We start from the raw sequence: 26,849 nt of genomic DNA on the forward strand, positions 1-26,849 counted from the left end.
ACGGGGCTCAATAAAGAGGCGGAGTCAGACTTTGGCTTAACCTACTTTTACTGACGGCTGGGAGGAGGGAGCTGGGGAGGGCCCGTCCGTATAGAGGCTGGCGCCGGAGCAGGGGTCCTGAGCCCCTGAGCCCGTGTCCTGGGCAGGCCCACAGCCTGGCCCTCAGGTCAGAGGCCTCGTGCAGAGACGTGCTCGCGCACGGTTAACAACAGGCTCCCGGGGGACTGATGCGTAGTGTCTCTTCCACGGTGTAGATACTCCCACCCTGGCCGACTTCAAGCTGCCAGGTCACAGCACTCAATGAGGCGCTGAGAAGCGGGGCACAACTGCTTGACAGGGCCCTGAGCTGGTTCTGGGCAGCTCCCCGCTCCCCGGGACGTGAGCCCCTCTCCCCGCAGAGCCTGAAGGCAGCTGTCGCCCAGGGCCCCACGCATTCAGCCTGAGCCTGGCCCCGCAGCCTCACCAGCCACCTGCAGCATCTTCCACCTTGGCTCCAGTCGCCCTCTCAGGTACATCAGGGCTTGCGTGTCCTCTGGGGCGGCCATGGAGAAGGGGCCCAGGCTTGGGGGTGCCTCCCCATTCAGCACCCTAGCCAGGACTGTTGCAAGCTGGGGTGTGGATTCCTGGGCCAGCAGCAGAGGTGGAAGCCGTGAGTCACTGGTTTCTCCCCACCTCCCGTCCCACAGCAGGTCCACCCCACCCAACTCACCTCATCCACAAGGGCGAAGACTCGGCCGCCTGCCGGGCCCCGAAGCAGTGCAGCCAGGAGTGCAGCCTGGGGGTCCCGCAAGCCATGGGCCGGCCCCAGCGCCACCAGCACCAGGTCAGGCTGGAAGCTGTAGGCCAGGGGCAGCACCAGGGCCAGGGCACAGCTCAGGAACCCACCAGTTGTCTATGGGAGTGACAGCGGCATGGCCCAGCCCATCATCCAGGGAACTCTGGCCAGCTCAGGTCACCCTACCTCCCAATCTTGGGTGGGCAGACACCCACACCCACAGTCCCGCCAGGAAGGGCAGGTAAAGGCCCGGAGTCTGGCCCTCATGCCAGTGCTAGTGAGCAGCAGCCGCCCTGCCCTGTGAGCCCCCACTCACCACCGGCAGTGGCACAGAGACGTGGAACATGGATGGGGCAGCTGCCTCCTCGACGCCAATGTTCAGCCATAGATTTCTCCTTCAAGGGGGGAGCAAGCATATGGATACACGTGCTTGTGCGTGAGATGCCGCCCACCCTCCAGAGCCCAGACAGATGAGGGACAGCTCAGGGGCAGAGATGCTAGGACTGCTGACCCTCCACGCTGGAGAGCCTCCTGGCATTGCTCCCAGGGGGCCCTTCTGGAGTTCCAGCTGCAGAAGGCCCCGCCCACCTGTCACCCAGGAATCCAGGCTGATGTGCTCACCCACCCACTTGTGAAACTGGAGGTACACATGACCCGAGAGTCATACCCGTCATCGGTGAGACCTGGGGGCCGATCCAGCTGTCCCACAGCCACACAGAGCAGCCTGGAGGAAGAGTCGGCTCCTGAATGAGCTGCACACACGCCACCTGGAGCCCATTCCCAGAGCCCTTCCCACGCGGCCAGCCCACGAGCCCTGCCTTGGAGCCTTAGACCAGCCAGGAGAGGCTTACCTCTGGGCTCCATGGGACAGGCCATACCGAACAGCCACGTCCAGGGTGGCAGCTGCAGCAGGGACTGGGGTGGCTGCCATGCCACTGCTCACCTGTGGGGTGGGTAACAGGTGTAAAAGGCAACTCCCAAGCAGGGTAAACATACCCATCTGTCCCTTCTTTGCCCCTGGCTATGGGGTATCATCTGTCCAATCAGGTCAAATTGCTTCAACTGCTTCACTCCTGAAAATAAGACGCTTAAAACTACAAGTCATTCTCTTCACCTCTCTGCCAAGAGAATTTTCTTGAGGGAACTGAGGGGTGCTCCTGAACTCTGTCCCTGGGGGCTGTTCTGCGAAGGATCCTGGGCACAAAGCAACACTCACGCCGACATGGTTCTGCACCACCCAGCCCTGCCCTGACACCCAGTTGCCCCCACCTGCCCATCCAGGATCCTGTCCAAGAGGTATAGGACCTTCCCGAGTGCAGTGAGGGCCCCGTCCTGGGCCAGGGCCTCATGTGGCCTGTGGTGGACAAACCAGGGGGATGCAAGGAGATGGCGTGACACGCAGACCATAGCTGAATCTCACACATGCAGACGTGGCCTGGTCCCGCCCCCCAGGCCCGCCCTGCCCACCTGGCCCAGGCCTGTGTCTCCTCCTGCGGCAGTGACCCCTCCTCACAGAGGACACCCGGGGGCAGGGCCAGGCCTGTGTCTGGCGCAATCAGGGCAACAGCCACGCGGACAGGGGGTGTGGGGTGTAGGCGCAGCTGGTCCAGGAGTGAACTCAGAGCAGCAGCAGCCTGGGTCACCACTGCCTTGAATTGGGGCTCCCCCAGCGGCAGCGGCGAGGGCCTCCCCTCTGGGCAGGGAGTGCCGGGGCTCAGTACAGGGGCGGCACCTAGGGCTACAGGGTGGTTCAGAGTCACAGTCACTGACGGGAGCCTGAGGCACCATCCCACCTGCCAACCCAAGTCAGGCTGACCTTGCTGCTGGAGGCTCACCCAGTGAGGGGCCTGGGCTGCCCGCACACACTGGAGGGATTCCAGGGCACTGCGAGGAGAAGCAGGATCATGAGGCCCAGCCTCCCGCCCCGGCCCTTCCCACCCTCCCTCCTCCCGGCCCGCACCTGCCATGGGGCTCCATGGGCCCTGACAAGGGCAGGGCAGGGTCGCCTAGCAGCGCTCGCACCATCATGCACACAGACTGGGAGAGGGACTCCAGGTGGTAGCCACCCTGGGAGGAGGAGGAAGCCGAGACACGACAGGGCACGGGGGTCAGGGCCCCAGGCAGGAGCCCCACCCCGCATGGCAGCAACCTCCCACGGCACCCCGGCCTCCAGCCTAGGCGCCCTCCCCCTCGCCACGGTCACCTCCAGCACGGCGCAGACCCGGCCGCCAGCCAGCACCTGCAGCAGATGCGTGAGGTGGGCGAAGCACTCCGGTGTGGCCAGCATCTGCCCCTGTAGCCAGAGCCGGGCGTGAGGAGGGCCTGGCCCGCGGCCGCAGAAGCCCCCAGGCCCTCACTTGGCAGCCAGGCCAGGCCCTCACCTCGGGATCACCGATGGCTGAGTCGAATCCTGCGGAGACTAGGACCAGCTCAGGGTCGAACTGCAGGCAAGGCCCGGTGGGAAGGGGCAGAAAAGAAGCTGGAGCAGAGGCAGAGGAGAGGCCCCTCCAGAGAGACCCTCCTAACCCCCAAGAGTCCTGTTCCACTGTGGTGGGGAGAGGGGAGCTCTGGGTACCGAATTCCCCTCCCCTCCTGCCTCCACCCCACTGAGAGTCACCTCAAAGGCCAGGGGCAGCAGCACATGCAGGAAGGCAGCCACGTAGTCAGCATTTCCCATCCCGACCTGCAGCCAAGGAACGTCAGAGCAGCCCTGCCAGGGACGACTACAGGGTCTTCAGCCCCAGGCCCAGCTTCTGGGGATGGTTCTGGCCAGATGCCCTGGGCTACACACGGGTTAGGGGAACATAGGCTGGGTAATGCCTGGGGGGCGGTTCGGGGCGGGGGGGCCAGTACCTGGTTCCAAGGCAGGTTGACAGTGAAGCCGAGGCCCCTTCCCCGCCCGACAGCGTCAGCGTCTGACTCCCGCAGACACGGCCAGAAGTGCCCGTGCTCATAGCGGTGCCAGGAGAAGTAAAGGACGCTGCAACAGCCAGCCAGGGTCAGAGGTCAGGCCCCCTCAGCCTCAGGGCTCCTGGCAGAACCCTGACCCCCGCCCCCTAGCCGCCGAGCACACAATTGTGTCTCCCCTCTCAGGCTGTGCTCATCCTGAAAAGTGGGGTAGCAGGGAGCCCCCCACTTACCTGGGGTCATCCTCGAAGATATACTGGATGCCCTGACCATGATGGACATCCCAGTCAACGATGAGGATCCTGGGACAGACAGTTCTGGGGTCGCTGAGGGGCCGGGCCTCCCACTCCTGGCCAGGAGGCAGGCCCAGGATGGGAGGGGCCCCTCCGTCTGCGCCGCCTGGTCTGGGCCCTACGCTGCGGCCCGACTGGCACAAACCTGCGCAACCCGTGTTTCTGCTGGGCGTGTTTGGCTGCTATGGCTACGTTGTTGAACACGCAGAATCCATTGGCAGTAGCCCTCTGGCTGTGGTGCCCAGGAGGCCTGGGGGTGAGCATGGGGTGGGTCAGGGTCTTCGTGCCTTCACAGGGCCCCCCGTGGGTCGGGGGTGGGGGGCAGCGCTCACCTCACCAGGGCGAGCCCGTTGCGCACAGCTCCCGTCAGCACCGCGTCCACCAGCTGCAGCGCGGCCCCCACAGCCAGCCGGGCACAGTGGAAGGTACTCTGCGGGGGCGAGGGTCCAGGTCAGCCCCCAGCCCCCCACCCCTCCCAGGCTCTACCAAGGCCGGTGCCAGGTTACAGGGCACCAAGCAGTGAGCAGAACTGGTCAGGCCAGTCCCGGGTACCTGCAGTGGCAGCCAACAGGGCACGGCACACGGGAGGATGGGCTATGAACAGGCACAAGTACCGGATGTGTGACTGGGTGGGTGGGTTAGCCAGGGCACGCACCGGATGGAGGTAGACGGCATCATACTCCTTGGACAGGGCCTGGAGCTCCCTGGTGCCCAAGGCCTGGGTCCCCTGCAACAGCGCTACGTACTCAGGGCTGCAAAGAGGCAGGCAAGGCAGGGTCGCCAGGAGGAGCAGGTAGAGGAGAGAGGGAGTGCCCACCTCATTGCTCGCTAGCCTACCCACTCGATAGGGAAACTGAGGCTTGGTGGGAGGCTCTGTGTGCCTGCACCGCAGGTCGAGGCAGGCCCCACCTCCCAGGGCCACGGCCTGCCCCCCACCTGACCTGTGCACCAGGCCCAGCTCCGCCTCTGAGGCCTCGCGGGCTATGAGCTGCAGACACCTTTGCTTCAGACCATGCTGCTGCAGGCGCTCCAGGGCAGTGGTCAGGCGCTCAGGACACTCGATCTCACACTCAGGGCTGAGTGGACAGAGCACTCAGCGTCCGGAGCCTCTGTCTTCACCCCCCTCCTCTCCCTCTGCCAGGCCCCACTTACTCGTCCCAGAGCAGCCGGGTGGCGGTCATGTCCTCGTGGTACACAAGTGCGGTCCCCATGGCCCGCCCGGGGTCACTGTGGGCCACTGAGGGTGGGCAGGACCCAACGCTCCGGCTCACAGGCAGGTCAACGCGCCGCCTGCCCCTCGCGGTAACCCCAGAGAGCAGCAGGGGCGCCACCGGAGCCTGGGCGGGATCTCAGAAAGCCCAGACGGGAAGGAGGCCCCAGCCCCAGCTGGCCACAGAGCCAGGCCGGGGTCGCCCGGGGAGCTCCCGAGCCCTGGCTTCCAGCTTGTCCCAGGCGGGCCTGCCCTGCGCCCGCCTCCGGCTGCCCCAGTCCCCGCCCCGACGCAGCGGGGCGGGCCCAGGACTGAGCCCCTCGGGCTCCGCGCGCCTCCCTTCCCGCCAGCGGCGGCTTCCTCTCCCCGTCCCCCGGCGCCGAGGGCGGGCTCTCGGCCTCGCACCCCTGCGGGAGTCCGAGCGGCCCGGTGCGAAGCGGGACGGCCAGTGTGCCTAAGCTCCGCGGGCTGTCGCGGCGGCGCCACGCGGGTCCACGCCCCCCGCTCCAGGCCCGCCCAGACCCCGCGCCGCGGCTCAGACACAGCGGTTGTCCATCGCCGTCCCGCTTTGCCCAGGCCCCGCAAAGAGGGCTCAGGGAGAAGGGAAGGAGCGCGAGGCCGAGCGTCCGCGGGAGCGAGGCAATGAGACAGCCTCGCCCCGGGATGGGAGCCGGGACTCAGGCCGGCCGGGGCTGCAGCGCAGCGCTGCCCCCGAGGCGCAAGAAGTGTCTGATTGAAGCTTCGGAAGACCCCCGGCCGAGACTCGGGGTGGGGTCAGGGCTGTGGCTGAGAAGCCGAACAGGAGCGCCACCGCGTGGGGAAAGCCAGGGAAGGGGGCCAACAGAGGAGGGTCCGGGCGAGGGAGGGATGAGCGTGAAGAAACGCGGCCCGCGACGGAGGCGCGGGCCCAGCCGAACAGGAGGGTCAGAGACAGGAGGAAACAGGGAGCCCCAGGCCTTAAACCGAGGGCTTCGGGGGACTGAGCCCGTGGGCCGGGCCTGGGCCTGGAGGGCAGACTTTCTAAGCCGGTCTCGGGTCGGGGCGGGATGGCTGGGCCTGCGAGCGCTGGTCTCCGCGGCGGGAGACCTGGAGGCGGGGCGGGGGCCCTGGGCTCTGCGGGTGGGGCCCTGGGCGGGCGTGCTCACTCCAGTCCTCGGTCGTCCCAGCCGTACGGGGATGACCCCCACGGCGGGGCAGCTGTAGAGAGAGGCCCTAGCACTGCCCCGCCGCCCGCGGCCCGCAGCCTCGCTCGAAATAACCCGGTCCGGGCCGGGGGCCTGCCCGCGTGGGCCCCTGGCCGCAGCGGGGCTGCGGGAGGCGTGCCCGCCCCGGAGCCAATCAGAGCAGCCCGGAAGCGGCGCACGTGATCGCGAGGCGTGGCCCGCGGCCGCCCGCCCCGCCGAGACGCCTGAACTTCTGCGTTACGGGTGCGGGCCGGCCTAGGTTGAGACGGGCGGTATGCACTGTGCAACTTGTTTTGACCGTATATTCGGCTGAAGCAGCTGTGCGCGAGGCCGGGAGAAGAAAGACGGGCTAATCCCGCCTTGCGCGCTCCTGCTGAGGGAAACAGTCCAGAGGAGCCCCAGGGTGGCGCCTGGCCCGTCGGCAAGTCCTCTGCAACGGCCAGCAGAGGGCTCCGCGGGCTCGCCAGCGCCGGCTGGGTATGGCCGGGCCTGCGACAGGAAGAGGAACTCGGAAACCTACCTGTTCTGCTGTTTCCGTGTTCAGAAACGCTGTTCTGCTACAGCACAGCGTCTCAGAGGCCCCTGAGAGGCCGCGAGCGTCTTGCGTGACCCTGCCACCCCAAGAACCTGGCCTTAGAGAGTGCGGGGACCCCAGAGTTGACACCGGAGTTGGACCTTGACCCCCTCACCCCCTGCCCTGCATCTGGCTCCAGGGTCTAAGCTTAGAGGAAGGAAACGGCAACCCACTCCGGTATTTTTGCCTGGAGAATGCCATGGACAGAGGAGCCTGGCGGGCTACAGTCCATGGGGTCGCAAGGAGTCGGACAAGACTGAGCAACCGACTACACAACAGGACCAAAGGGCGGGGCCAAGCCCTGACTTGGGGGCTCCAGGCTTGAGGCTCACTGACACAGGTTGGGGGGCTCAGCTTTGTGACCTGGGAGGGAAGGGTTGCCCAGGCCCAGTGGCTCAGGGTGGGGAGAAACTCCCGGACCAGCCTCATTACTCCAAACAAAAGCCTAAAGGTGGAGCTCCAGCCCAGGAATGAGGACGTGAAGCAGAGGGAGACCTACAAAAGGGTTTATTTTCTCCAGCCGAGGGGCCACACCACGTGGCCAGTGTGCATTCCAGGCTGGGGGTGAAGAAGCGTCCACACGAACGCCCCCAGGAGACGCATCCCTGAGTCAGCACCCTGTCCTTCCTCCTCAGCACAGTTCAGAGAAGGCAGGGTCAGAGGCCAGGACTTGACCCCAAGCCCGGTCCCACCCCACTGGCTCTGAAGCTTCTGGTGCATCCTGGGGGTGGGGGCCGCTGCTGGCAGGGTCAGAGGCCAGCCCCAGGTCAGGCGGGCATCCTGTCCAGAAAGTCCAGATGCTCCTCTGTGGTTAGGCTGAGATGGGGTCTGCGAGCAGAGGAACAGGCTTCCAAGAGAGGTTCCATGGAGCACGGGGACTCCAGCCTCAGCCAAGGTCACAGTGGCAGATGGGATCTCCCGTCCAGGTGGAGCCCCAGCCAGGGCCCAGGAGTCTTCACAAGGCTGTCTCCTTGGAGACCTTGGCCCCCAGCTGCCGGGGAGGCTTGAAGCTGAGCACCTCTTTATATGTGACACCTGGGGCCAGAAGGACAGAATCACGGGAGGAGGAGCCCACCACCCATCATACAGGTCCACCTTGCACACCAAGGATCGACGCCAGCGACCAAGGCCAAGTGCTTGCCCGGACCAGTGATAACTCCTGAGATTCCACTCGGGATGGGGGTGGGGAAAACTCCTGGGCCCAGAGCACAGGTCACTGACCGAGGGGCTCACCGCCCCCCTAAATGGCAGTCAGAGATCTGACTCTGACTGCCAGGGCTTAGGCACCAAGGGAGCTCCTTTGTCCCACATGTTCGAGTCCACCCGTGTCCATCCACAGGGACTGTCCACCCTGATCGTACTCCTGTGGCCAGCCCACACCCACGGCCCCTAGAGTGGCTTTGGCCCCACAGCCTGCCTCAGTGAACAGAGGATGTTGCAGGAACATAAACCAGTGTGTTCACTTGAGTGGAGCTACGCAGAGTCCCACCAGGGCGTTCCAGCTTCTGCATCCGGAACGTCTATGAAGCCTCAAACAAACGTGGAATCCCCACTGACCGCCTGCATCTCGGGCTCCCGCACCAGTCCCCACGCTCCCCGCACCATGCCCAGAGCGCGCAGTCCCAAGGGAGGGGGCGCTGCTCCCCCCGCGTGCCCAGACTTGCCGGGCCGGGAGAGCGCCTGTCTCGGGGACCACTGGGGCTCCCGGGGCCCCATTCAGAGGACCGTGCCTCGACAGTGAGTGGTCTGTGTGCTTTGCCCAGTGAGCTGCATGGTTGTGTTACCCGCAGGCCTGGGGTGCCTCCCAGGCCGTCCGCCTGACGCTCATGCAGGGAGGGGCCGGGCCACACTGGGGAGGTCCGTGTGGAAAAGCCCCTGCTGGAAGAATGGCCTTTCCCAGGAAGACAGGAAGTGATGAGCTTGCTTAACCGCAAACATGGTCTATAGTAAAAGCAAAAGCTCTTACTACAGTTTGGGCCACAGACAGGATCCTGTGGCCCGCGGGTTTTGGTTTTCTGGTCTTTTTTTAGCAACAGAAATCTTATAAGCACAAAACAGCACAGACAAGGGTGGAGCCCCCACTGGTGGAACTGAGGACCCAGTGACCCTAAGGAGCTCGGTGTGAGCAGCACAGCCGTCCAGCTCTGCCTGCTCCTCCACGTCCAGGACCACAGCGCTGGCCTGAGGCTTGGCCGGGACGGGTTCTCGGACAGGAGCCAGCAGGCCCGCAGCTCCAGCGGCCCTACTCCTGTGTCCCCTCTCCGTCTGGGGGGCCCGAAGCCGCAGAGAGACCATGTGCTGGTTGAGGCCCGATCCAGCGTGGGGCGTAAGGGACCCGGCGGAGGCGGGGGCCAGGGGCCAGGCAGGCGTCCCTGAGCCCAGCCTCAGGCTGAGCAGGGGTAGGCAGCCCTCAGAGACCAGCAGGGCCCTCGGTCTGAGGGGACAGTCGGCGCAAAGCCTGGAGCACAGAGCGCAGGTGGGGGTGCTCAGTGGGCTGGAGGGGACGGGCCGGGGTGCTGAAGAAGGAGGAGGGCAGATGGGCTGCCTGGCATGGACCTGACCGTCCCAGCAGGACAAGGGTGCTGTGTGGCTGTATGGTAGGAGGGGGTCCTCAAAGGGGCAAAAAGGCCAGGAGATCCAAGACGTACGAACAGAGGCCTGGGAAGGGCTTCCGAGGAGCTCGGGGTCAGCCCGGGCCCTGGCCTAGACATGGATGGGCACGCTGGCCACTCAAAGCGCCAGGAGAGACCCAGTACCTGGATCTGCCCTCTGACCTCCTGCTGCGTTCCCCGCTGAACCTGCATCCCAGGGATGGGGGGGCCCGGGACCCTGAGCCCGGCCACCCACACAGCTGACCCGGGGCCCCCACTCACGCTTCCACTCGTCCAGCGTGCGGTCCATGTCGTCAAAGGACTCATCGTACTTCTCGGCCTGGGGATCGTCCTCCGTGTCGTGCAGCGACTCAAAGTAGGGGTGGGCCAGCGCCTCGGCCGCCGTCACCCGCCGCTCCGCATCCAGCACCAGCATTTTCTCCAGGAGGCTCACGGCTGCGGGGAGGGCAGGTCAGGCCAGCCAAGGGCAGCGTCCCAGGCCCAGGACCCACGCCCACCCCAGTGCCACCTACCCAGGGGGCTCGCGTTGGTCAGGACGGAGGCAAAATCCTTCTTCTCCAGCTCAGGGAGGCCCTTCATGTAGTTCTTGGCCTGCGCGGGAGCAGAGCGTGAGGGGCTAGTCCCAGGCCCGTCCCCAGCCCCTACCCAGCTCCCGGCTGACCTCATCACTTTGCAGCCTCTGCACAAACTCCGCAGGAGGCGTCCCCGTCACCTTCATGATCTCCTTCAGCTGGTCCAGGTCTTGGCCAAGGTCAGGAACACAGAGTGGGCCAGAGACGGGGCTCGCCCACCCACCTGGTCCAGGCAGGTGTCCCCCCAGGTGCAGGGTAAGCCCCCCCAAACCCAGCCCCAGGTTCAGGGTAGGCCCCAGTCCGGCCCTCGGTGTAGGATACGGTCGTTGCCTTTGAAGAGTATCTTCCCCGTGATCATCTCGGCCATGATGCAGCCCACGGACCAGATGTCCACTGAGACAGAAGCCCCTGCGTCAGGGCTCCGCGGGCTGGGGAGGGGGGCACACACAGACGGGAGGGGGCGGTGGAGGGGTCGTGGGCACCGGACCCATCTGGCCTGCCGCCCCCCACCCAGTGCCCCACCCAGCTCCAAGCCTCCCCACGGAGCAGCCGCCACAGACCCCCGGAGAGCAGGGAGCGGGTGGGCAGCTCCTCACCCGTCTGCGTGTAGTGCATCCAGTTCAAGATGACCTCGGGCGCGCGGTACCACCGGGTCACCACGTAGCCGGTCATCTCGCTGTCTGCCTGCCGGGCCAGGCCAAAGTCCAGGATCTACAGCCAGAGTCAGAGGGGGTGGGGGGCAAAGCGGTCCCTGGGGAGTGGGCGGGCCGACTGTGGTCCAGAAGATCCCAAGGGGCCCGGGCACACCGGGGCCTCGGGCCAACCCTCTGGGGCTGAGGTCTCGGCCACGTGCCCCTAACCCTGCCTGCAGGGCCCCCCGTCACAGCCAGGGCCCCCAGCCCAATGGGCCGCACCTGCCCCCAACCCTCAGAAACAGGCCCCCGGGGGTCTCCTCCCCTGTGCTCCGCCCCTGCGGACACCCCGGCCAGTGCCTCTGTGCAGACCCCCTCCGCCCCCCTTCTCCTCAAGCGGGTATGGGCACGTGCCCCGGGCCACCCCACTGAGTGCCGCCCTAGGACCCCAGCCATGACCCAGAAGGCTGGGGTCTGGTCTGTCCGCGTGGGCCTGGGCCAGCCCACCTCCGGGCCTGAAAGCAGGGGCCCAGCAGGCGGATGGGCGGGTGCAGGGGGCCCCAAGCGCCCGGCCCCACACACCTTCAGCTCACAGTCCTCGTTCACAGCCAGGTTGCTAGGCTTCAGGTCCTGGGGACAGAGGCAGGTGTCAGCGCAGTGCCATCCAGCAGAGCCAAGGCCCAAGCAGCGCCTGAACGTGGGGGCACGGCTGGCCTCCCCGCAGCCCTTCCAGGAAGGGTGGAGTACCCGCCCCAGGCTGTGTGCAGACGGGGTACCCCCTCAGGGGTGGGACCGGCGGCTCCACAGCCAGGAGAGGCGCCCCTCCGGGGCCAGGACTCACCCTGTGGATGACGCCGGCAGCGTGGATGTACTGTGGGGACAGAGAGCGGTCAGCGGCCGTCGGCTCAGGAGCCCGCGCTCCGGCTGGCGCGGGGCCCCTCCCAGCCCAGCGGCCCCGTGTCCCACCTTCAGCCCCTTGAGCGTCTGGTAGACGAGGAACTGCACCCGGTCCTCGCTCAGCTTCTCGTGCTTCATGAGCTTTCCCAGGTCGGTGCCCATGAACGGCATCACCAGGTAGCTGTGGCGCACGACGGGCACAGACGTTCAGGGCCGCACGGGGCCCTGTCACCCTGCGGCACGCAGTCCCCGCCGCCCACGGCGCTGCCCCGGGCCCCACCCTGCGGGCCCCTCGATGCCAGGCAGGTGAGGACTGTGTTTTGGCGTTTCTGAAGGGTGACCAGGGACACTGAGGTTCGAGGAAGGGAGGGGGCACAAAAAAGGAGAGTGGTGCCCCTGGACAGGGGCGAACACAGGGCATCCACGTCGGGGGGCAAGCTGGACAGGATGGGGAGACGGGGTGACACCCCGAGCACCCCACCAGGAAGCCAGGCCAGTCTGTATGCGTCCTTGACCTCCGCGAGGCTGGGCGGTGAGGAGCCCGTCTCCTCGGCTCTTGCCTGGCCGGGCCCTGGGCTCCTAGCCGAGGGGAGCGTGAGTCCAGGGGTAGCCACCTGGGCAGTCACGCGGCAGGCACCACAGAACAGTCAGCACTGGGCCCCCTGCGCCCCTCCCCTCCCGCCGGCAAAGGTCAGCAGCTCCAGTTACAGGCACAGCCTCAGGGCCCGCGTCCTGGAGCACGGGACCCGCTGACAGCCCTTGGGGCCAAGACTCACACCTCTGGCACTGGAGGAGGAGGCCCAGGTCCACCCCGCGGCATCAGGGGCATGTGGCAGACCCCTGGCCAGGCTGCGAAGCGAGGCTCGCCTTAAGGGGCCCCCCGCCAACCCCAAACCTGAAGTTGACACCCAGGAGCCACCCAACACCAGCTCCCTACCCGGCCAACCCCGAGCTGGCACTCACAAGTCCATGAAGTCATCCAGCGTCTCATCGGGCGTGAACACGTCCAGCAGCCCAATCACCTGGGGAGGAGGCCAAGTGCCGGGTGGGCGGGGGCTCAGGCACCCAGTGCAGGAGAGCCCCCTGCAGCTGCCCACGGGCCCGGCTCTGCCCACTGGCAGCTCTACCTTGCTCTGGCACACATGCCCACAGACAGAGGCTATTTCTGGATGGAGACCGCAAGCACCCTCTGGGGGAGGGGCAGCCTCAAGTCTGGGGCAGCCCCCAGCCATCCAAGGAGCTCAGCCCTTGGCCTGTCCTCCCCCCGCTTCCTGTCCCTACTGAAGACCCAGGACCAGCGTGGGGGCAGCCAGAGCCTAGCAGGGACCATGCCTCTGCCAGATGGGTCCAGGCAGCAGCACTAGGGCCAAACCCACAGCCCTGCAGGCCTCGCTTGGGGGGTGACACAGGGCACACGAGCAGTGCGACAGCTGGCACCCGGGCCTCCAGGGACCCCACGAAGCCTGCACATCCAAGCTACTGGAGGGACGGGTAGGCGAGCTGGCAGGGGGCAGGCCTGGCAGAGGCCACACGAGTGGTGGCCGAAGCAGGAGACAGAGGGCTCGGAGCACTTGAGGAACAAGGGAGAGAGGCCAGGTGGCCAAGAACCAGGCCAGGGAGCCGCCAAGGAGAAGCCGAGGAAACCGAGCGGGCCCGTGACACCAGGTGAGGGCTGCCCTGATCCTAGGAGCTGCCGCGGGGGGTTAGGCGGGCACGCTGCTGGGTGCGGCCCCAGCCACGGTGCGGGGACAAAGTGGACACGAGGCGGAGGGACACCTCGGTAACCGCCGCAGCCTCCAGGGCCAGACACGGGTGAGGAGGTGGGGACACCCAGAGAGGGGCCAGAGGCAGAAGCGTCAGGAGGTGGTTTCAGCAAGGATCCTGGAGGTTCGGGGGAGGCGTGTCAGACTGATGGAAACTTCCAGGCTTCTGCCTTGCACAGGGAGGCCGGTGCTGGGGGTGAGGGGCTGGGGTAAATGGGCGGAGGTGGGCACAGAACAGGCAGGACTGGGGCACGCCTTAGCCTCTCGGAGATTGTTTCTTCCCAGGAACACGGGGTCATGAAAGGCAGAGCCTCCCAGCTAAGGGGGGGCAGCTGCTGTGGGTCAGGAGGTCTGGGGGAAGGCAGAGAGCAGCGGCAGTGGGGAGGCCCGAGCAAGGGCCTGGAGGCCACGGAGCAGGAGCCCAGGGAGAGCGCGGACAGGCCGGGGCGAGTCGGGGAGCACGGATTGGGAGGGAGGGGACCACAGGAAGGCAGAGGGGTCGGTCCTCATGGGGACGAGTCCTGCACGTGAGCAGGTGTGGCCTGCAGGTAGCAAACCGGCGCTTGGCGGGTGTCCTCTACGAAGGGGATTCCACCCGGGAATAAGAGGACAGGACCCACCCGAGGCGCTGAGTGCGTGGGCCCTGGAGCTGAGGGGAGTTTCCTGGTGGACATGGGGACCAGAAGGTGCCAGCCCGCCATGACTGGCCAGGGTCTGGGCACCCAGATCACCGTCAGACTGGGCAGGAGTGGCTTGCGGGTGGGGAAGCAGGCAGCTCTCAGGGTCACAGGAGGAACTGCATGGAGGAAGAAGGGAAGGGCCCTCTTCGGCCCGCACTGTGCAGGGAGAGGCTTGGGGCAGCCTCGTGCGGTCTCCTGTGGGCAGGTCTGGAGACAGAAGAGACCCCTCCCTGGTGGTGGCCGGCCCTTCCTCACGCTGTGGGGGTGGGCGTCACAGGAAGGGTCTGCGTGCCTGCGGGTGCCCAGCGCCCTCCACACACGGCTCACTGAACCCCTTCACCGTCAGAGACGCGGGGGCTCTGAGGGAGCTGACAACTCCGATTCTGCCTTCCTCCGCGCAGCCCCAGGGCTGGGACTCAGGAGGCAGAGTGGGGCAAGGAGAGGGGCTGGAGAAGCAGGGAGGGGGCAGCCGGCCAGCGCGGGGAGGGGGGCCTTCCAGGAAAACCCCTCCTCCCCACTGAGGTCCCCGGGGCTCAAGTCAAGGTTTGGAGCGAGTAGGGCAGGAGCCCCGCGGCCTGGGCCATCCGCGAGCAGGCCCCCGGCCGAAGAGCCAGAGGCGGCGGCCGCGGGACTGGCCCAGGCGGAGCGGTCGAGAAACGGGGAAGCAGCCCTCTCGACCCCGCACGCTCAGGGACACGGCCCGACCCACGGCCTCCGCCCCGCCACCCCGAGGAGCAGCCCAGGGGTCTCCGGGGCGGGGTCTGGGGCCGGCGGGGGGTAAGCGGAGCGCGGCGGCCGCGGGTCCGGGCGGCGCGACTCACGTTCTCGTGGCGCATGTGCTTCAGGAGGCGCAGCTCCCGGTAGGCGCGCTTGGCGAACAGCTCGGACTGAAAGGGCCGGTACAGCTTCTTGATGGCCACCTTGGCGCCCGTGCGGCTGTCCACCGCCGAGCTGCGGGACGCACAGCTCAGCGAGGGGCCGGGACACCTCACCCCCGACCGCCCCGCCCGGCCTGCGCTCACCACACGGCGCCGTAGGCGCCCGAGCCCACGGGCTGCAGATCCTGGTACACGACGCGCACCTCCCAGGCCGTCTTGGTCACCTCCTGGCGATAAAAGCCCTTGCGGGCGGACGACGGAGAGCTCATGGCTGGCCGCGCACCGCCCCCGCCGCGGACACCGTGCCTCGAGGGCCGGGGACCCGGAATTCACGGGGGAACCGGCGCGCACCCCGGGCCGCCGCCGCCGCCGCCGCCGGGGAACCCGGCTCCCGGCTGTCCCGTCCGGAGCTCCGGCCCCGGCCCCGGCCTGGGCCGCCCGCGGCCCCTCCCCTGCGGGATGACCAACCGGCCCCGGGCCCCGGGCGCACGTGACGCCCCCGCCCCCCCGCGCCGCTGCCCTGCGGCCCCTCCGGAAACCTGAGGCGGCGCCGCACGGGAGGCCGGAGGCGGGGGAGGGGAGCACCGCCGCTCAGGACAAACCCGGGCCCGGAGCCGACGCGGCTCCCGGACCTGCCTGCCTCCGCGCTCCGCCCTCGGCTGGACTCCCCGGCCCAAGCGCACGGTGTCTCCGCGGGAAGTCCGTGAGGCTCGCGTCTCCTCCTTCCCGCCGCGCCCCGGGGCGCTGGCTCATCCTGGCCGCCTGAGCTTGTCAGCTTCTACCCCCAGCCCCAAATCACCGTCCAGCAGTCCTGCCAACTTCCTCCCCGCACCAGAGAACTCCCACCCTGAGGCACCTGACCAGAGCACTGTAGCCCCAACTGCCCACCCCAGGATGCCCCTTCACCCTGCGCTGACCCTCCCACCCCCAGCTCCGTTCCCACCCGTCTTGCCTCTATCCCCCTTTCCCTGTTAAGAAGCTGATTCCCTCTCCCAAACTCAGGGTGCCTACCACGCTGGAGCAGAGAGGGTGGTCCTGCAGGCCCCCCACCTGGGGGGGGGCGGAGACTGCCCAGAGATGTGCAAGCTGCCCTGCGGGTCCTGGCCCGTCCAGCCCAGGCCCCAGGTTTACTCTTCAAAACACAGCCAGCGCGGCTCACTCGCCCCAGGAAGGTACGTCTGACCCCCAAGGCGAAGGGGCGCCCACTTACCTTTAGATGGGGGGCATTATCATTTCATGCGTCAGAGCCCCCTCCATGCCCTCCCCCAGCCCAGTGACCCAGGCCTGAGACACAGCAGGGTAACAAGATCCCTGGAGGCCCTCCCCCGCCCCCCCCCCCGCCCGGCCACCTTCCGCGCCCTGCGCCATGGATCAGCAACCCTGCAGCTCGCCGGCCCGAGCAGCTTTACACCTGCTCCATCGTGGCGAGCCGGTGCTCGGGAGCAGCAGGCTGGTCCGCGGCCACAGCCTGGGGTCCCTGGAGCCACAGTCACGTTTGCCCGTGCCCCTCATGCCCTGTGGTACGCCACCTGCTTCCTCCAGGAAGCCCCCAGCTGGCCCCCTGACTGCTGGCATTGAGGTGCGGGGTCCAGGAGGGTTCTGCTGCTCCCGCCCCGCCCCCAGGACTCAGCCCAGCCTGGTCTCCGGGGGTCCTCCGGGACCTGAGGCCAAGCAGCCACACTGACCAGGTCTCTCTGCAGGCCCAGCTCCCAGATGATCCCCACAGCCCTCCCAAGGCCCGGGGCAAAGACACGGAATGTCCCCAGACTAGGGACACCCTGCCTGGTCCCCAGTAGGGCCTGGGCCTTCCCAGCCTGAGCTGCAGGGAGCAGCAGGGGCTGATCGTTCAGTGGGCAGCCCTCCTTCACCTGGAAAGAAAGGAAAATTTCTCCCTGGCCCAGGGGAAGGCAGGCCTTTGTTCCCCCACCTTGCATGCTCCCTGACCAGAGTGAGGGGCAGGTCTGGGTCTGGACCAGACACTGCCCAGTGAACCTCTGAGGGCAGCGGGTTGATTGTGGGTGGACATCCTGTTCTGTCCACCTCAGATCCCGCTGGCCCTCAGGGACCAGCGGGACATGGCCCTGCTCTACAGGCAGAAGGGGCAGCAGGAACTGGAGCCTGAGACACGAGCCTCATGGGGGGCAGGACCCCCTTTATTGCAAAACCCCTGTGCAGGCACTTGACACTCAGACCTCCCTGGTCCCGCAGGGTGAGAGGTCGCCACCTGGCAGGGAAGCCCCTTGACGGCGGGCCCACACCCCCAACACATCTGGAGCAGGGGCCTGTCCCAGAGGTCGCTGGGTCCCCTCCACTCTGGAAGGACAGAGGACAAGGGCGGACGCACAGACTAGGGCACCCCAGGTCCCGACAGCAGGACCAGAGGGCGGGCAGGGGTAGGGCGGGCACAGGTTTCTCCATCCACTCGGGGCCAGGATCCACGTCCACGCTGATGGGCGCCTCGAGGCCGGAGCCCCCCAGGCCTGCCAGCCCCCAGGCGGGCCTGGACCCCGTGGCTCAGGAGCCTGCTGCAGCTCCCACGTCCAAGGGGAGAGGGGATTTGCTCACAGGGGTGCCTGTGGCCACCTGAGCCCCTTGCATGCCGCCCAGCAGGCTCTTAGCAAAGCCTTGCGCCCCACCCACCTCAAGGACTGAAGGGGAGGCAAGGGTACAGTCACCCCCACTTGGGCCTGCGGCTGGTCACACCGCAGCTCTCAGGGGCCCTCAGACACACGCGCCTCAGTTTGCCCTGACATGTGGATTCCAGGACACACGCACCGCATACAGCACGGCGGACACGTGGCTCCAGGCAGCCGCCCCACTCCACCCCCCTACAGAAGACCCTTTGAGCCTCAGCACTTTTGAAGGGAACCCCTCACTTCCAGACGGAGCAGCTCTGACCATCAGGACTCTTCCTTTGTCTCAGGGAGGCTCCAGCCCCAATGTACTTACCCCCACCCCCCCAGAGCCAGCCCTCTGGGATCCAGGTCTGGGAACACACACACTGCCCAGGGAGAGGTCTTCTGGCACCCAGGTCCCCCCAGGGAGGCCCTAAAGGGGACCTTGGGAGGGGGCAGGAGGACAAGGACGTGCAGGACGCTGTGCCTGGGCTCCCACACCGCGGCTCACGCCCGTGCAGGCGTCCACACACGAGCAGGTTCCCCAGAAGGCGCAGCGTGAGGACGGGGGTCCCAGGCCGGGGCTGGGTGCCACTGGCTGTAGTGGCGTCAAGGCAGGCGCCCCCCATGGGGGCCTGGCAGGCCGGGGCTGGCGGCAGGTGGGCTCAGGCCCCCGCTTGAGTCCCAGCGGGGCAGCTGGCGGCGGCATTCCATCACTGCTCAACGTCCAGGCTGCCCAGCGGCTGCGGGGGCTCTGGGGGCTTGAAGCTGAGGACTTCCTGGTAGGTGAGCTCTGTGCAGGGAGGGGGAGGCGTGCGCTCAGGCCCCCAGCGGCCCACGCCCCCCACCCTCTGGGAGCAGCCCCCCTTCCTGGGCCCACCCTGTGCGGCCCCCAGGTTTCTGGTGGACTCACCCAGGCCGAGCTCTAGCTGCCCCCGCCCGCCCCAGTGTTGGGGGGGTAGATGGCCCCACACCCAGACCCTCTCGGAGGAACAGGAGCCCCCGCTGAGAATGGCCAAGGCCAGCCTCGGGGACGTGGCCCCACCCTTCCACTCCTCCCCCGAGCGCTCCTCGGCCTCCACGCCTCGGGGACGCGGCCCCACCCTTCCACTCCTCCACCGTGCGCTCCTTGGCCTCCACGCTCTCGTCGTAAGGCTCCGCCTCGGGCTCGTCGTCCGGGTCGTGGTACTGGCTGAAGTAGGCGTGTGCCAGGGCCTCTGCCGCGCTGACCCTCTGGTCACTGTCCAGCACCAGCATCCTGCCCAGGAGGTCCACAGCTGGAGGGGCGGGGGTGCCAAGTCAGCTCCACCCCTGGGGCCGAGCGTGGAGCCCCACCCAAGCCCCCGGCCCGTCCTCACCCAGGGGGTTGGCTCCGCGGAAGATGCTCCTGAGGTCCTTCTGGGGCATGGGGGGCAGGGACTGGATGTAGGTCCGGGCCTAGGTGCCCACGGAAGGGTCTGAGGGGCTGTTCAGGGCCTCCCCGCCCCCGGCCCTAAGCCAGGCAGGGGCTTGATGGGAGAGGCCCCCAGCCTTCCTCTCCAACAGGACTGGCCAAGGGCATGCGTGGAACAAAGACCTCCCACCTCGGATCTGGGGGTTCCAGCACCTCGCCTGGCCCCACAGGCCGGCAGGCCCAGGTGTGGTGCCACTCCACGGTCCGTAGCCAGGACACTGCAGGTGCCCAGGCTTCACCCGCCCTGTCCCTCACGCCAGGAGTGTCTCCCCAGGTCTCCCTGAAGGGGGCCGGGCCCGCCTTCGTGTCTGTTCCACTGTGACCCATGCTCCCCCCATAGGGCCCCATCTAGTCCCACAGCCCCTCTTCCACCAGGTCAGCAGAGGGGCTGGTGACCAATGACTCACATGTTCCGAGGATATCTTTGCTAGAACCTCAGGACTGGGTGTGCCCACCACCTCCATGATACGCTTCAGCTGGTCGATGTCTGCCTGGCTCAGGAAAGGTCCAACAGCCAGGCATGGACTCTCCTGGGATCCCAGACCCCAGACCTTGGGTCACTGCCCAGACCCTGCTCTCCTGCCACTGGGGACAATGAGCCCAAGGTGGCATGGTGGGGGGCAGAGGAGGCAAGGGCCTGAGCCCACCTCCCTCGACCCCCACCCTGCAATAGGAGGCCCAACCCTCCTCCCCAACCTGAACCAAGGATACAGTCACTTCCGGGGAAGAGAGCCTTTCCCTGGAGCAGCTCAGCCATGATGCAGCCCACAGACCAAATGTCCACTGAAGGAGAAGGCATGGCCATCAGTCTGCCTACCCCAAGCTCCGCCCCAGAGAGCCGGGGGCTGGATCCACAGCCCCACAGTCACATCCAGGCCCCTTCCTAACGGCACCCTGGGCAGGGCAAGGGTCAGCCCAGGACCCGCGGTGCCCTGCTTTTCTGAAGGTCTGGTCCTGAGCGCCTGGCCTCTGGGTCCCTCCCAGCCCTCCGCAGGCCGCACCCGGTGGGGCTGCCGTCACCTGTCTGGTTGTAGTGCATCCAGTTCAGCATGATCTCGGGGGCCCTGTACCATCGTGTGGCCACGTAGCCAGTCATCTCCTCGTCTGCCTGGCGCGCTAGCCCGAAGTCCAGGATCTACGGCGACCCCCAGCTTCAGCCCTGCGGGTCTCCACGTCCCCGCAGCCGCCTCCCAGCCCCTGCCCCAGCCGCTCACCCGCAGCTCGCAGTCCTCGTTCACGGCCACGTTGCTGGGCTTCAGGTCCTGCGGGGCGGGCGGGCGCGGTGAGAGGCCGGCAGAGTCCCGGGCGCAGGACCACCGCCGCCTCCGCGCACCGCACCTACCCGGTGGATGATCCCCGCCGAGTGGATGTACTGCGAGGGGGAGATGGCGCGGCGTCAGGCGCTGGCCCCCGCGCCGCCACCCGCTCCCGCTCCGCGCCCACCTTTAGCCCGCGCAGCAGCTGGTACACGAGGAACTGGACGTGCTCGTCACTCAGCGCCTGGCACTTGACGATGTTGTTCAGGTCGGCGCCCATCAGCGTGGTCACCAGGTACCTGGGTGCGGCCGGGAATGAGCCCCGCGCCCCCGCGCCCCCGCGCCCCCGCCGCGCCGCCCCGCCCCCGCGTCCCCGCGCCCCGGCCGCCCCGCCGGCGCCGCTCACACTTCGCTGAAGTCCTCCAGGGCGGTGGCCGGCGTGAACACGTCCAGCAGCCCGATGACCTGGGGGTGCGGGGAGTCAGAGCTCCGCGGCCCGCGCCCCGCCCGCCCACCCGCCAGCCCCGCTCACGTTCTCGTGCTTCAGGTGTTTGAGCAGCCGCAGCTCCCGGTAGGTCCTCCGCGCATGGATCAGAGACTGGAAGGGCCGCGACAGCTTCTTCACCGCCACCCTCTGGCGCAGCCGCGTGTCGTAGGCCGAGCTGCAAGGCCGCGCGTGAGGCCCCGCCTCGGTGACTGGCCAGAAGGCCACCCACACGGGCATGAGACCTCACTTGCTCCCAGGCTCTCCCCTCCCTCCTGGGGTCTTCATTTTTTAAAATATTTATTTGTTTGGCTGTGCTAGGTCCTAGCTGAGGCATGTGGGATCTAGTCCCCTGACCAGGGATTGAACTCTGGCCTCCCCGCATTGGAAGGAGGGCGTCTTAGCCACTGGACCACCAGCGAAGTCCCCCTCCTGGGGTCTTGCTCCTTCCTCCAGAGGCAGGTCCCCTTCCACTGACTCCCTGACTTCCGGCCTCCCGAGCCCACCTGAATTTCTCCTGACTCCTGCCCCCCACTCAGGGTGGAAATACCACCCCAGGGAAACAGCCAGAAGTGTGTTCCCAGAGTAGATGTTCCTCCAGCTCCCTGTGGGCCAGGGGGTCTGGGAGGCCCCCAAAGGGTCCCAAAGCCATGTCCAGAGCCCCGGAATGTTCAACATGTGGAGGAGAACCTGACCGAAGGTGTGTGTTGCATCCCTATCTTTGACAGTGAGAAACCAGACAGTAGGAACTGTCCAGCAGAGGCTGGTGTCTGGACCCCCAGAGTGTTTCCCCTCCTGCAGCCCCACTCCCCGGAGGGCCAGACCTGCAGCCGCCGTGCCCAGCTGCTCAGTGCGCCCTCTGACCGAGCCAAGCCCTCCACCCCACCCCCCCCCCCCCCCCCACCCCCCGCTCCACTGCTGTCTCAGGATCTGCCTTCCCTCCAGCGAGCTGTCCTGTGCAGCCACCCCACCCCTCCACCCCACCCCTCCACCCCACCCCTCCACGCCCACAAAGGGAGCCTCCTGCAGCAAGTGGGATGCTCGTGGGCGATGGTGGAGGAAAGCCGCCCTGGGGTGGGAGTCAGGGGGAGTTGCCCCTCACAGGGGAGGGGAGCAGACCCTTTTCTGTCCGCAGGGTCAACAGAGGACTGTGGGGATTGGCACCAGGCCATCAGACTCATCCGAGGAGGGAGCCCAGGAGTGACACCTGCCTGGGGGCCCGCTTCCAATCAGGGCTCTGTCAGCTCCCCCAGGGGCCACGCGCACACACCCTCTCCTGCCCCTGAGGCCTTAGGGGGAAGCCAGAGCGCGCTGGCTGGGGCAGCTGGAGTGGCCTGGAGTTCCCGATGGCCGGCCAGTGACAGCATGAGGCCTGAGGCCCAGGGGACCCTGAACCCCTGCTCCAGGCTCCAGCGCTGGGTCCTGGGAGGGATCTGAGGTGTCCCACTTGGAAACTTCTGCCGCGTCCTAGAGCAACAGCTCTCCCCCGGGGACCTGCCTGCCCATGCCCATGGCCCCACAGACACCTGGCACCTCACCGGTTCTGGATTGGGGGGCACCCTGCAACACCCACACCCACAACTGGCCTCAGTGTCAACACTGAAACCCCAAGGACGGTCTGCAAGCCCCACCCGGCCCCACCAGGTCCAGAGGCCTCCCCAGGCCCCACCCTCCCTCCTGTCTGGGCCCCAGGGTCTCCATGCAGTGTGCGCTCTCTTGTTTGGGGCAAAAATGGGGAGGGGTGTAGACCCCCTAAAGACTGTTGGGGATGGTAGGCTTCTCTGATCAGGCCTGAGCCCCATTCGGAGTCTGAGACCCCTTGGAAAACGGGGGAGGAAACCAGGCCCACGGAGGAGCTGGAGGTCATTCTTAGGCAGGGGTCTTGGCGCCCCACCCCTAAGCTGGGCTCTTCTTTTACAAGCAAAACTACCCACCCTGGGGCGGAGGTATCTACCGGAGCCCAGGACTGCCTGACCCTTGACCGGGGAATCCCAGATGCGTGCTCACACATCCAGGGCCACGAGACCGGCCCTTTCGCCAGCTGTGACGCCGCAGATTCAGACCCGGAGGAGGACGCCCCGGGCTGGAGGGGCAGAGGGACGCCCCTTCCCCGACCAAGGAGAGGCTCGGGGAGGAAAATTTCCCTCGCACCCCCACCCCGCATTTATTCCTCGGATCTGCGTAAGGCCCGGGGGCGGAGGCAGGGCGAGCCCCTCCCCGCGTCGGAACCCCGCACGGGGGGGAGGGGCGCGCGCGGAGACCCCCCGCCCCAGCCCGCCCCTACCAGACTGAGCCGTAGGCGCCCGAGCCCACCGGGCGCAGCCCCTGCAGTCGCTGCGGCACCTCCCACAGCGTCTTGTTCAGCTCCTGCCGGTAGAAGCCGGCGCGCGGGCCCGACATGTCCGGAGCGGCCGCAGCTCGGCGCGCGCCCCGCCCCGCGCCCCGCGCCCCGCGGAGCCCCAGCCGGCGGCGGGAGGCGGGGCGGGGCGGGGCCAGGGAGGGGGTTCCCGCAGACGACGCGCGGCTTCCAGCCGGCCCCGGGCGGCGGCCGGGCGGAAAGCGGCCTTCCCGGAGAGGGGAGGGCGGCAGCCATGGAACGGCTCCTGGCTCCTCCCGCGGCCTCTTCCCGGGGACTGCGCGCCTCCCCCAAGCGCGCCGCGTGTGTCCTCGGAGCGGCACCGCCCGAGCCGGGCCGCCGCCACCTCCCGGGCTCCGCTCCCCGCACCCTCCCGTGCCCGCACCCAGGGCGCCACCCCTGCCCACCTGCCTTCGCCCGCACTCCACCACCCGCCTGCTCTGGGTCCTGCGTCTCCCCGCTCCAGCCTGCTCGGGGGCGGGCACCCCTCCTCTCCCGGCTCCTCATCCGGGCCCTGCACCCCTCCCGTCCCCCAGCGAGCTCCCCCTGGAATGAAGGCAGAATCCTCTAAATCAGAGAAGCCAGGGTGAACCATGGAACATATATATATTTATATTCATATACATATTTTTCAGAATAGAACTCCCCTCCCCTAATAAAAGCTAGGCATTTGGTTGGGTAGGGTCCCTTCCGCGTGGGCCGATGGCGGCGCCTGGAACCCTGGGTCGGCCTGGCTTCCCTTCCCGTGTGGCCATCCGGCCTTGGCCGTGTGGTTCGCTTCCTGGTAAAGCTTCCCCGACCTGGTGGGGCCTCCTGCATTGGTGGCTCCAGGGCCGGTCTCAGCCGCATCCTGGGGGAAGCGCAACTGCCGGGCCGGCCCGGAGACCCGCCCTCAGGACCAGGGACAGCGGCGGCGCCGAGGGGATGGGAGGGCTGGACTCAGGAAACTCTCCCCACCTGGGCCGTCTTTGGGGCCTGGGACCCGTCCTCCTGCTGAAGTAGCCCCCTCAGCTGTGACCTCTTCCAGGAAGCCCACTCTGACTTTCTCAGGTACTGCGGGGTCTCGAACTGCGAACTCCACCCCGCACGGGGCATTTCCTCTCTGCCCTGGGAAAGTGCAGTTTGCACCGGCTGCTGTCACTGAAAGGGGCTGGGCCTGTTTCAGCATCTGTCTGGAGCTCTGGGCGGGAGCGGCTGCTTCTGTTTGAAGTGACCAGGGTTGAGATAGAGCATCTCTGGGGAGTCAGCCCCCGACCCGCACCCTGGGAAAGCGGGGTGGGGGAGGGGGTGGGGGGGGGTGGGGAGGGCCGGCGCTAGGCTGCCCATCCCAACAGAGTGCGACCTCAGACTGAGTGCCCAACCTTCCCCTTTTATGAAACAAGCAAAAATCTGAGTGTTTATGTGAAACCTCCTGATATTGAAACATTGATAACCAAATTAAAACATGTCAACGCAGTCCCAGGCAAACGGACAGTTGTGCCTGGCGAATCTGGGTCCTGCAGGGAGCCTAAAAGTAAGAAGGGTGCCGGGTCCCACTCCCAGCGCGCGGGCCTCAGTTCCTCTCTGGGCGCTGGGAGCGCGGGATGCGGTGAAGACGCTGGTGTCTCCTCCCCCAGCCCCCGGCCCTACCCCCGCTTCCTCGGGGCCTCGCGATGGGGACACCTTTCCCGGCCGGGCGAAGTGACTGAGGTTTTGTGCGGAGTTAATGGAGCTTCAGCTAAAGCGAGGAGGGAGGGGAGCGGCGGGCCGTGGGAACCGGCCGCGCGCCGTAGGGAAGGGCGGCCTTTGTCTGCGCCGAGGCCGCGTGGGGCGGGCCGCGTTCCCATGGCGACCCGCGTCCCCGGCAGAGCGGGGTGGAGCGGGCGCCGGGCCCTCCCTCCTCCAAGCGGGCCAAGAGGTCTGTCGACTAAGGGAGCCCCGCCCCGCCTTCTCCCGTCGCCCTCTTTCCCCCGGAATCGCAAACGCGAGTGGGGATTCTGTCCTCCGGCAGGATCCGCATTTTTTGTTCCTCACTGTGCCGTTTTCAGGGTCGTACTGGGCGGTCTGGAGCCTGGAGCAGGGCTGGCGTGGATCAAGGGCAGACAAGAGCGGCAGGCACTGCCGTGTGAGGAGGGCGCGGTGGGGCTGGCACAGACGAGCCCGCGTGAGCCCTGGGCTGCCGACCCGACCCCACCCCTGGCCTCTTTCCACTCCCTATTGTGATTCACGGGGCGGGGGGCATACCAAGATCCCGCATGCCGTGTCCACTGTCTCCTCCCCACACGTCCAGACCACCCCCTCCTCAGCCCCACACTGGTCTTCTGACTGGCTGCACGTCCCCCTGAAGGGAAGAAACCTTTAGGGAGGTCAGACGAACTTTCTAAAATGCTATCTGGCCCTGTCACAGGGGCCCCGTGACTTAGAGGATGTCTCATGCTCTTAACAATCAAGCAGGGTGTGGTCCTGGGCTGGCTGTTTTCTGCAGCTTGGAAGGAAAAGTCTTCGAGGTTGCTGGTCACCCTTCTGTCTTTGCCTCTCCTGGCTCCCACGCATTGGGAGGAAAATGGGAAGTGCAGAGTGACGGAAGGCTGCGTCACGCCTCGGTCTGTCAGTCTCCTGACCCCTTCAGGCTGGCCAGCCCACCCCCGTGCACCCAGCATCCACGCCCAGTTTCTCTGCTGGCTGGCCCCATGAAAAGTTGGCCTCTGGATCCATTCACAGGCCTGTCCACGGGGGAGAGCACCCCGCCTGTTCGACCTGCAGCAGAAGGCAGCAATCTCACCGCCCTTCCCCAACTACCAGTGGGGAGGAGGCAGAAGTGCCTGCAGGGGTCCAGTCTAGGAGCCAGGCCTCCAGGCCCGGGCTCCCTCTGGCCTCCCCCACCTCGGGTTAGCTCTCCCCGTTATGCCCCCTGCTCCAGCCTAGCAGTGTCTCGTTCCGACCCCCTGACGGGCTGGGTCTCGGGTGTCGTGTCAGTGGTCCTTGGGGTCGGGGGTGCCAGGTGTGCCTTCCACGTGGGAGATACCCACTCTTGTTTCATGTGGCTTGAAATCGGCTGCCTGTCCAGAAATGGCTCATGATCGAAAACCTCACCCGCTGAGACCTCCCAACCGCAGTGGCGTACACCAGGTGGACACAGGCCGGGGGGCCTGCCAGGAGCCTCCAGATCCTGGGAACAAAGCCGCACAAACCGCGAAGCACGTCAGACGGATGGAACCCAAAGACATGTGAGCACCTGGATGGAGCCGGATCTGAAGTGGGTCCTTCACTTGCTTTTACGAAGCCACTAAATCCCCATCCTACTGGGGTCGGTATTCTTGGACCACACAGGCTCCCTCAGGGAAGACCCTTTCTGCCCCCTTTACTGCTAGTGCCCAGGACGTGCTGAACGAACGAACACGTGAGGGCCCCGACACACTGATGCTATGTGCGTGCGTGTGCACGCCTGTGTGCTCATGGCACGTGTGCTTGATGGCCACAGGCTGGTACACCTCCTGGTTCCTGTGCTGTGTGCAACGTGCGATTGGGAACGAGCCCCTTCCCCCAGGGCAGCCTCTGGGGCAGCCCCACTCCCTGCACTAACAAAGGGGCCTCATGCTCTTGGGAGCACGGCCCTTGAGCTCTGTGTATGTGCTGAGTCATCCTGGGCTGGTCTAGGGCGCCCGGGAGGTGCCAACCCTAAAAGACCCACAGCCTTGAGCAGCAGGGACCCAGAGCCTCTCTCTGGGA

At 67.0% G+C, this 26,849-nt stretch overlaps 3 protein-coding genes across 18 annotated transcripts; all 3 read right to left on the bottom strand.

The window, feature by feature from the left end:
• Window positions 1-30: 30 nt before the first annotated feature.
• HDAC10 (histone deacetylase 10) lies at window positions 31-6,478 on the bottom strand. Of its 12 annotated transcripts, none has more exons than XM_070790630.1 (20): window positions 5,128-6,476; window positions 4,917-5,051; window positions 4,631-4,727; window positions 4,308-4,405; window positions 4,121-4,225; window positions 3,916-3,984; window positions 3,629-3,755; window positions 3,393-3,485; window positions 3,157-3,216; window positions 2,979-3,068; window positions 2,736-2,842; window positions 2,592-2,659; window positions 2,243-2,507; window positions 2,045-2,129; window positions 1,627-1,718; window positions 1,443-1,499; window positions 1,092-1,170; window positions 710-892; window positions 464-623; window positions 31-308 (listed from the first exon to the last, which is right to left on the bottom strand). In XM_070790630.1, the coding sequence occupies exons 1-20, from the start codon at window positions 5,184-5,186 to the stop codon at window positions 298-300; spliced, it is 2,040 nt and encodes a 679-aa protein (XP_070646731.1). In that variant the 5' UTR covers window positions 5,187-6,476; the 3' UTR covers window positions 31-297. The 12 variants fall into 12 exon arrangements, with proteins under 12 accessions (XP_070646731.1, XP_070646730.1, XP_070646732.1 ...); XM_070790629.1 differs by having other exon boundaries at window positions 2,243-2,513; window positions 5,128-6,475; XM_070790631.1 differs by having other exon boundaries at window positions 2,243-2,513; window positions 3,393-3,458; window positions 5,128-6,474.
• A 955-nt stretch (window positions 6,479-7,433) lies between these two features.
• On the bottom strand, window positions 7,434-15,413 carry MAPK12 (mitogen-activated protein kinase 12). 3 transcript variants are annotated; one of them, XM_070790642.1, is made up of 12 exons: window positions 15,122-15,410; window positions 14,921-15,050; window positions 12,620-12,678; window positions 11,726-11,837; window positions 11,601-11,630; window positions 11,342-11,389; window positions 10,724-10,838; window positions 10,449-10,520; window positions 10,217-10,296; window positions 10,068-10,146; window positions 9,817-9,990; window positions 7,434-7,978 (listed from the first exon to the last, which is right to left on the bottom strand). In XM_070790642.1, exons 1-12 carry the CDS (start codon window positions 15,244-15,246, stop codon window positions 7,899-7,901), a joined length of 1,104 nt encoding a protein of 367 aa, XP_070646743.1. In that variant the 5' UTR covers window positions 15,247-15,410; the 3' UTR covers window positions 7,434-7,898. The 3 variants fall into 3 exon arrangements, with proteins under 3 accessions (XP_070646743.1, XP_070646744.1, XP_070646742.1); XM_070790643.1 differs by lacking the exon at window positions 7,434-7,978 and adding an exon at window positions 8,949-9,401 and having other exon boundaries at window positions 15,122-15,413; XM_070790641.1 differs by lacking the exon at window positions 7,434-7,978 and having other exon boundaries at window positions 8,949-9,990; window positions 15,122-15,413.
• Window positions 15,414-17,101: 1,688 nt separating this feature from the next.
• Window positions 17,102-23,233, bottom strand: MAPK11 (mitogen-activated protein kinase 11). Of its 3 annotated transcripts, none has more exons than XM_070790657.1 (12): window positions 23,070-23,233; window positions 20,834-20,963; window positions 20,708-20,766; window positions 20,489-20,600; window positions 20,388-20,417; window positions 20,260-20,307; window positions 20,066-20,180; window positions 19,757-19,828; window positions 19,453-19,532; window positions 18,951-18,990; window positions 18,696-18,869; window positions 17,102-18,385 (listed from the first exon to the last, which is right to left on the bottom strand). In XM_070790657.1, exons 1-12 carry the CDS (start codon window positions 23,183-23,185, stop codon window positions 18,306-18,308), a joined length of 1,056 nt encoding a protein of 351 aa, XP_070646758.1. In that variant the 5' UTR covers window positions 23,186-23,233; the 3' UTR covers window positions 17,102-18,305. The 3 variants fall into 3 exon arrangements, with proteins under 3 accessions (XP_070646758.1, XP_070646756.1, XP_070646757.1); XM_070790655.1 differs by having other exon boundaries at window positions 18,951-19,029; window positions 23,070-23,230; XM_070790656.1 differs by lacking the exon at window positions 20,388-20,417 and having other exon boundaries at window positions 18,951-19,029; window positions 23,070-23,230.
• Between the last annotated feature and the right edge of the window lie 3,616 nt (window positions 23,234-26,849).

Source organism: Bos indicus, chromosome 5, assembly GCF_029378745.1.
Source record: "Bos indicus isolate NIAB-ARS_2022 breed Sahiwal x Tharparkar chromosome 5, NIAB-ARS_B.indTharparkar_mat_pri_1.0, whole genome shotgun sequence".
Lineage (NCBI taxonomy): Eukaryota > Metazoa > Chordata > Mammalia > Artiodactyla > Bovidae > Bos > Bos indicus.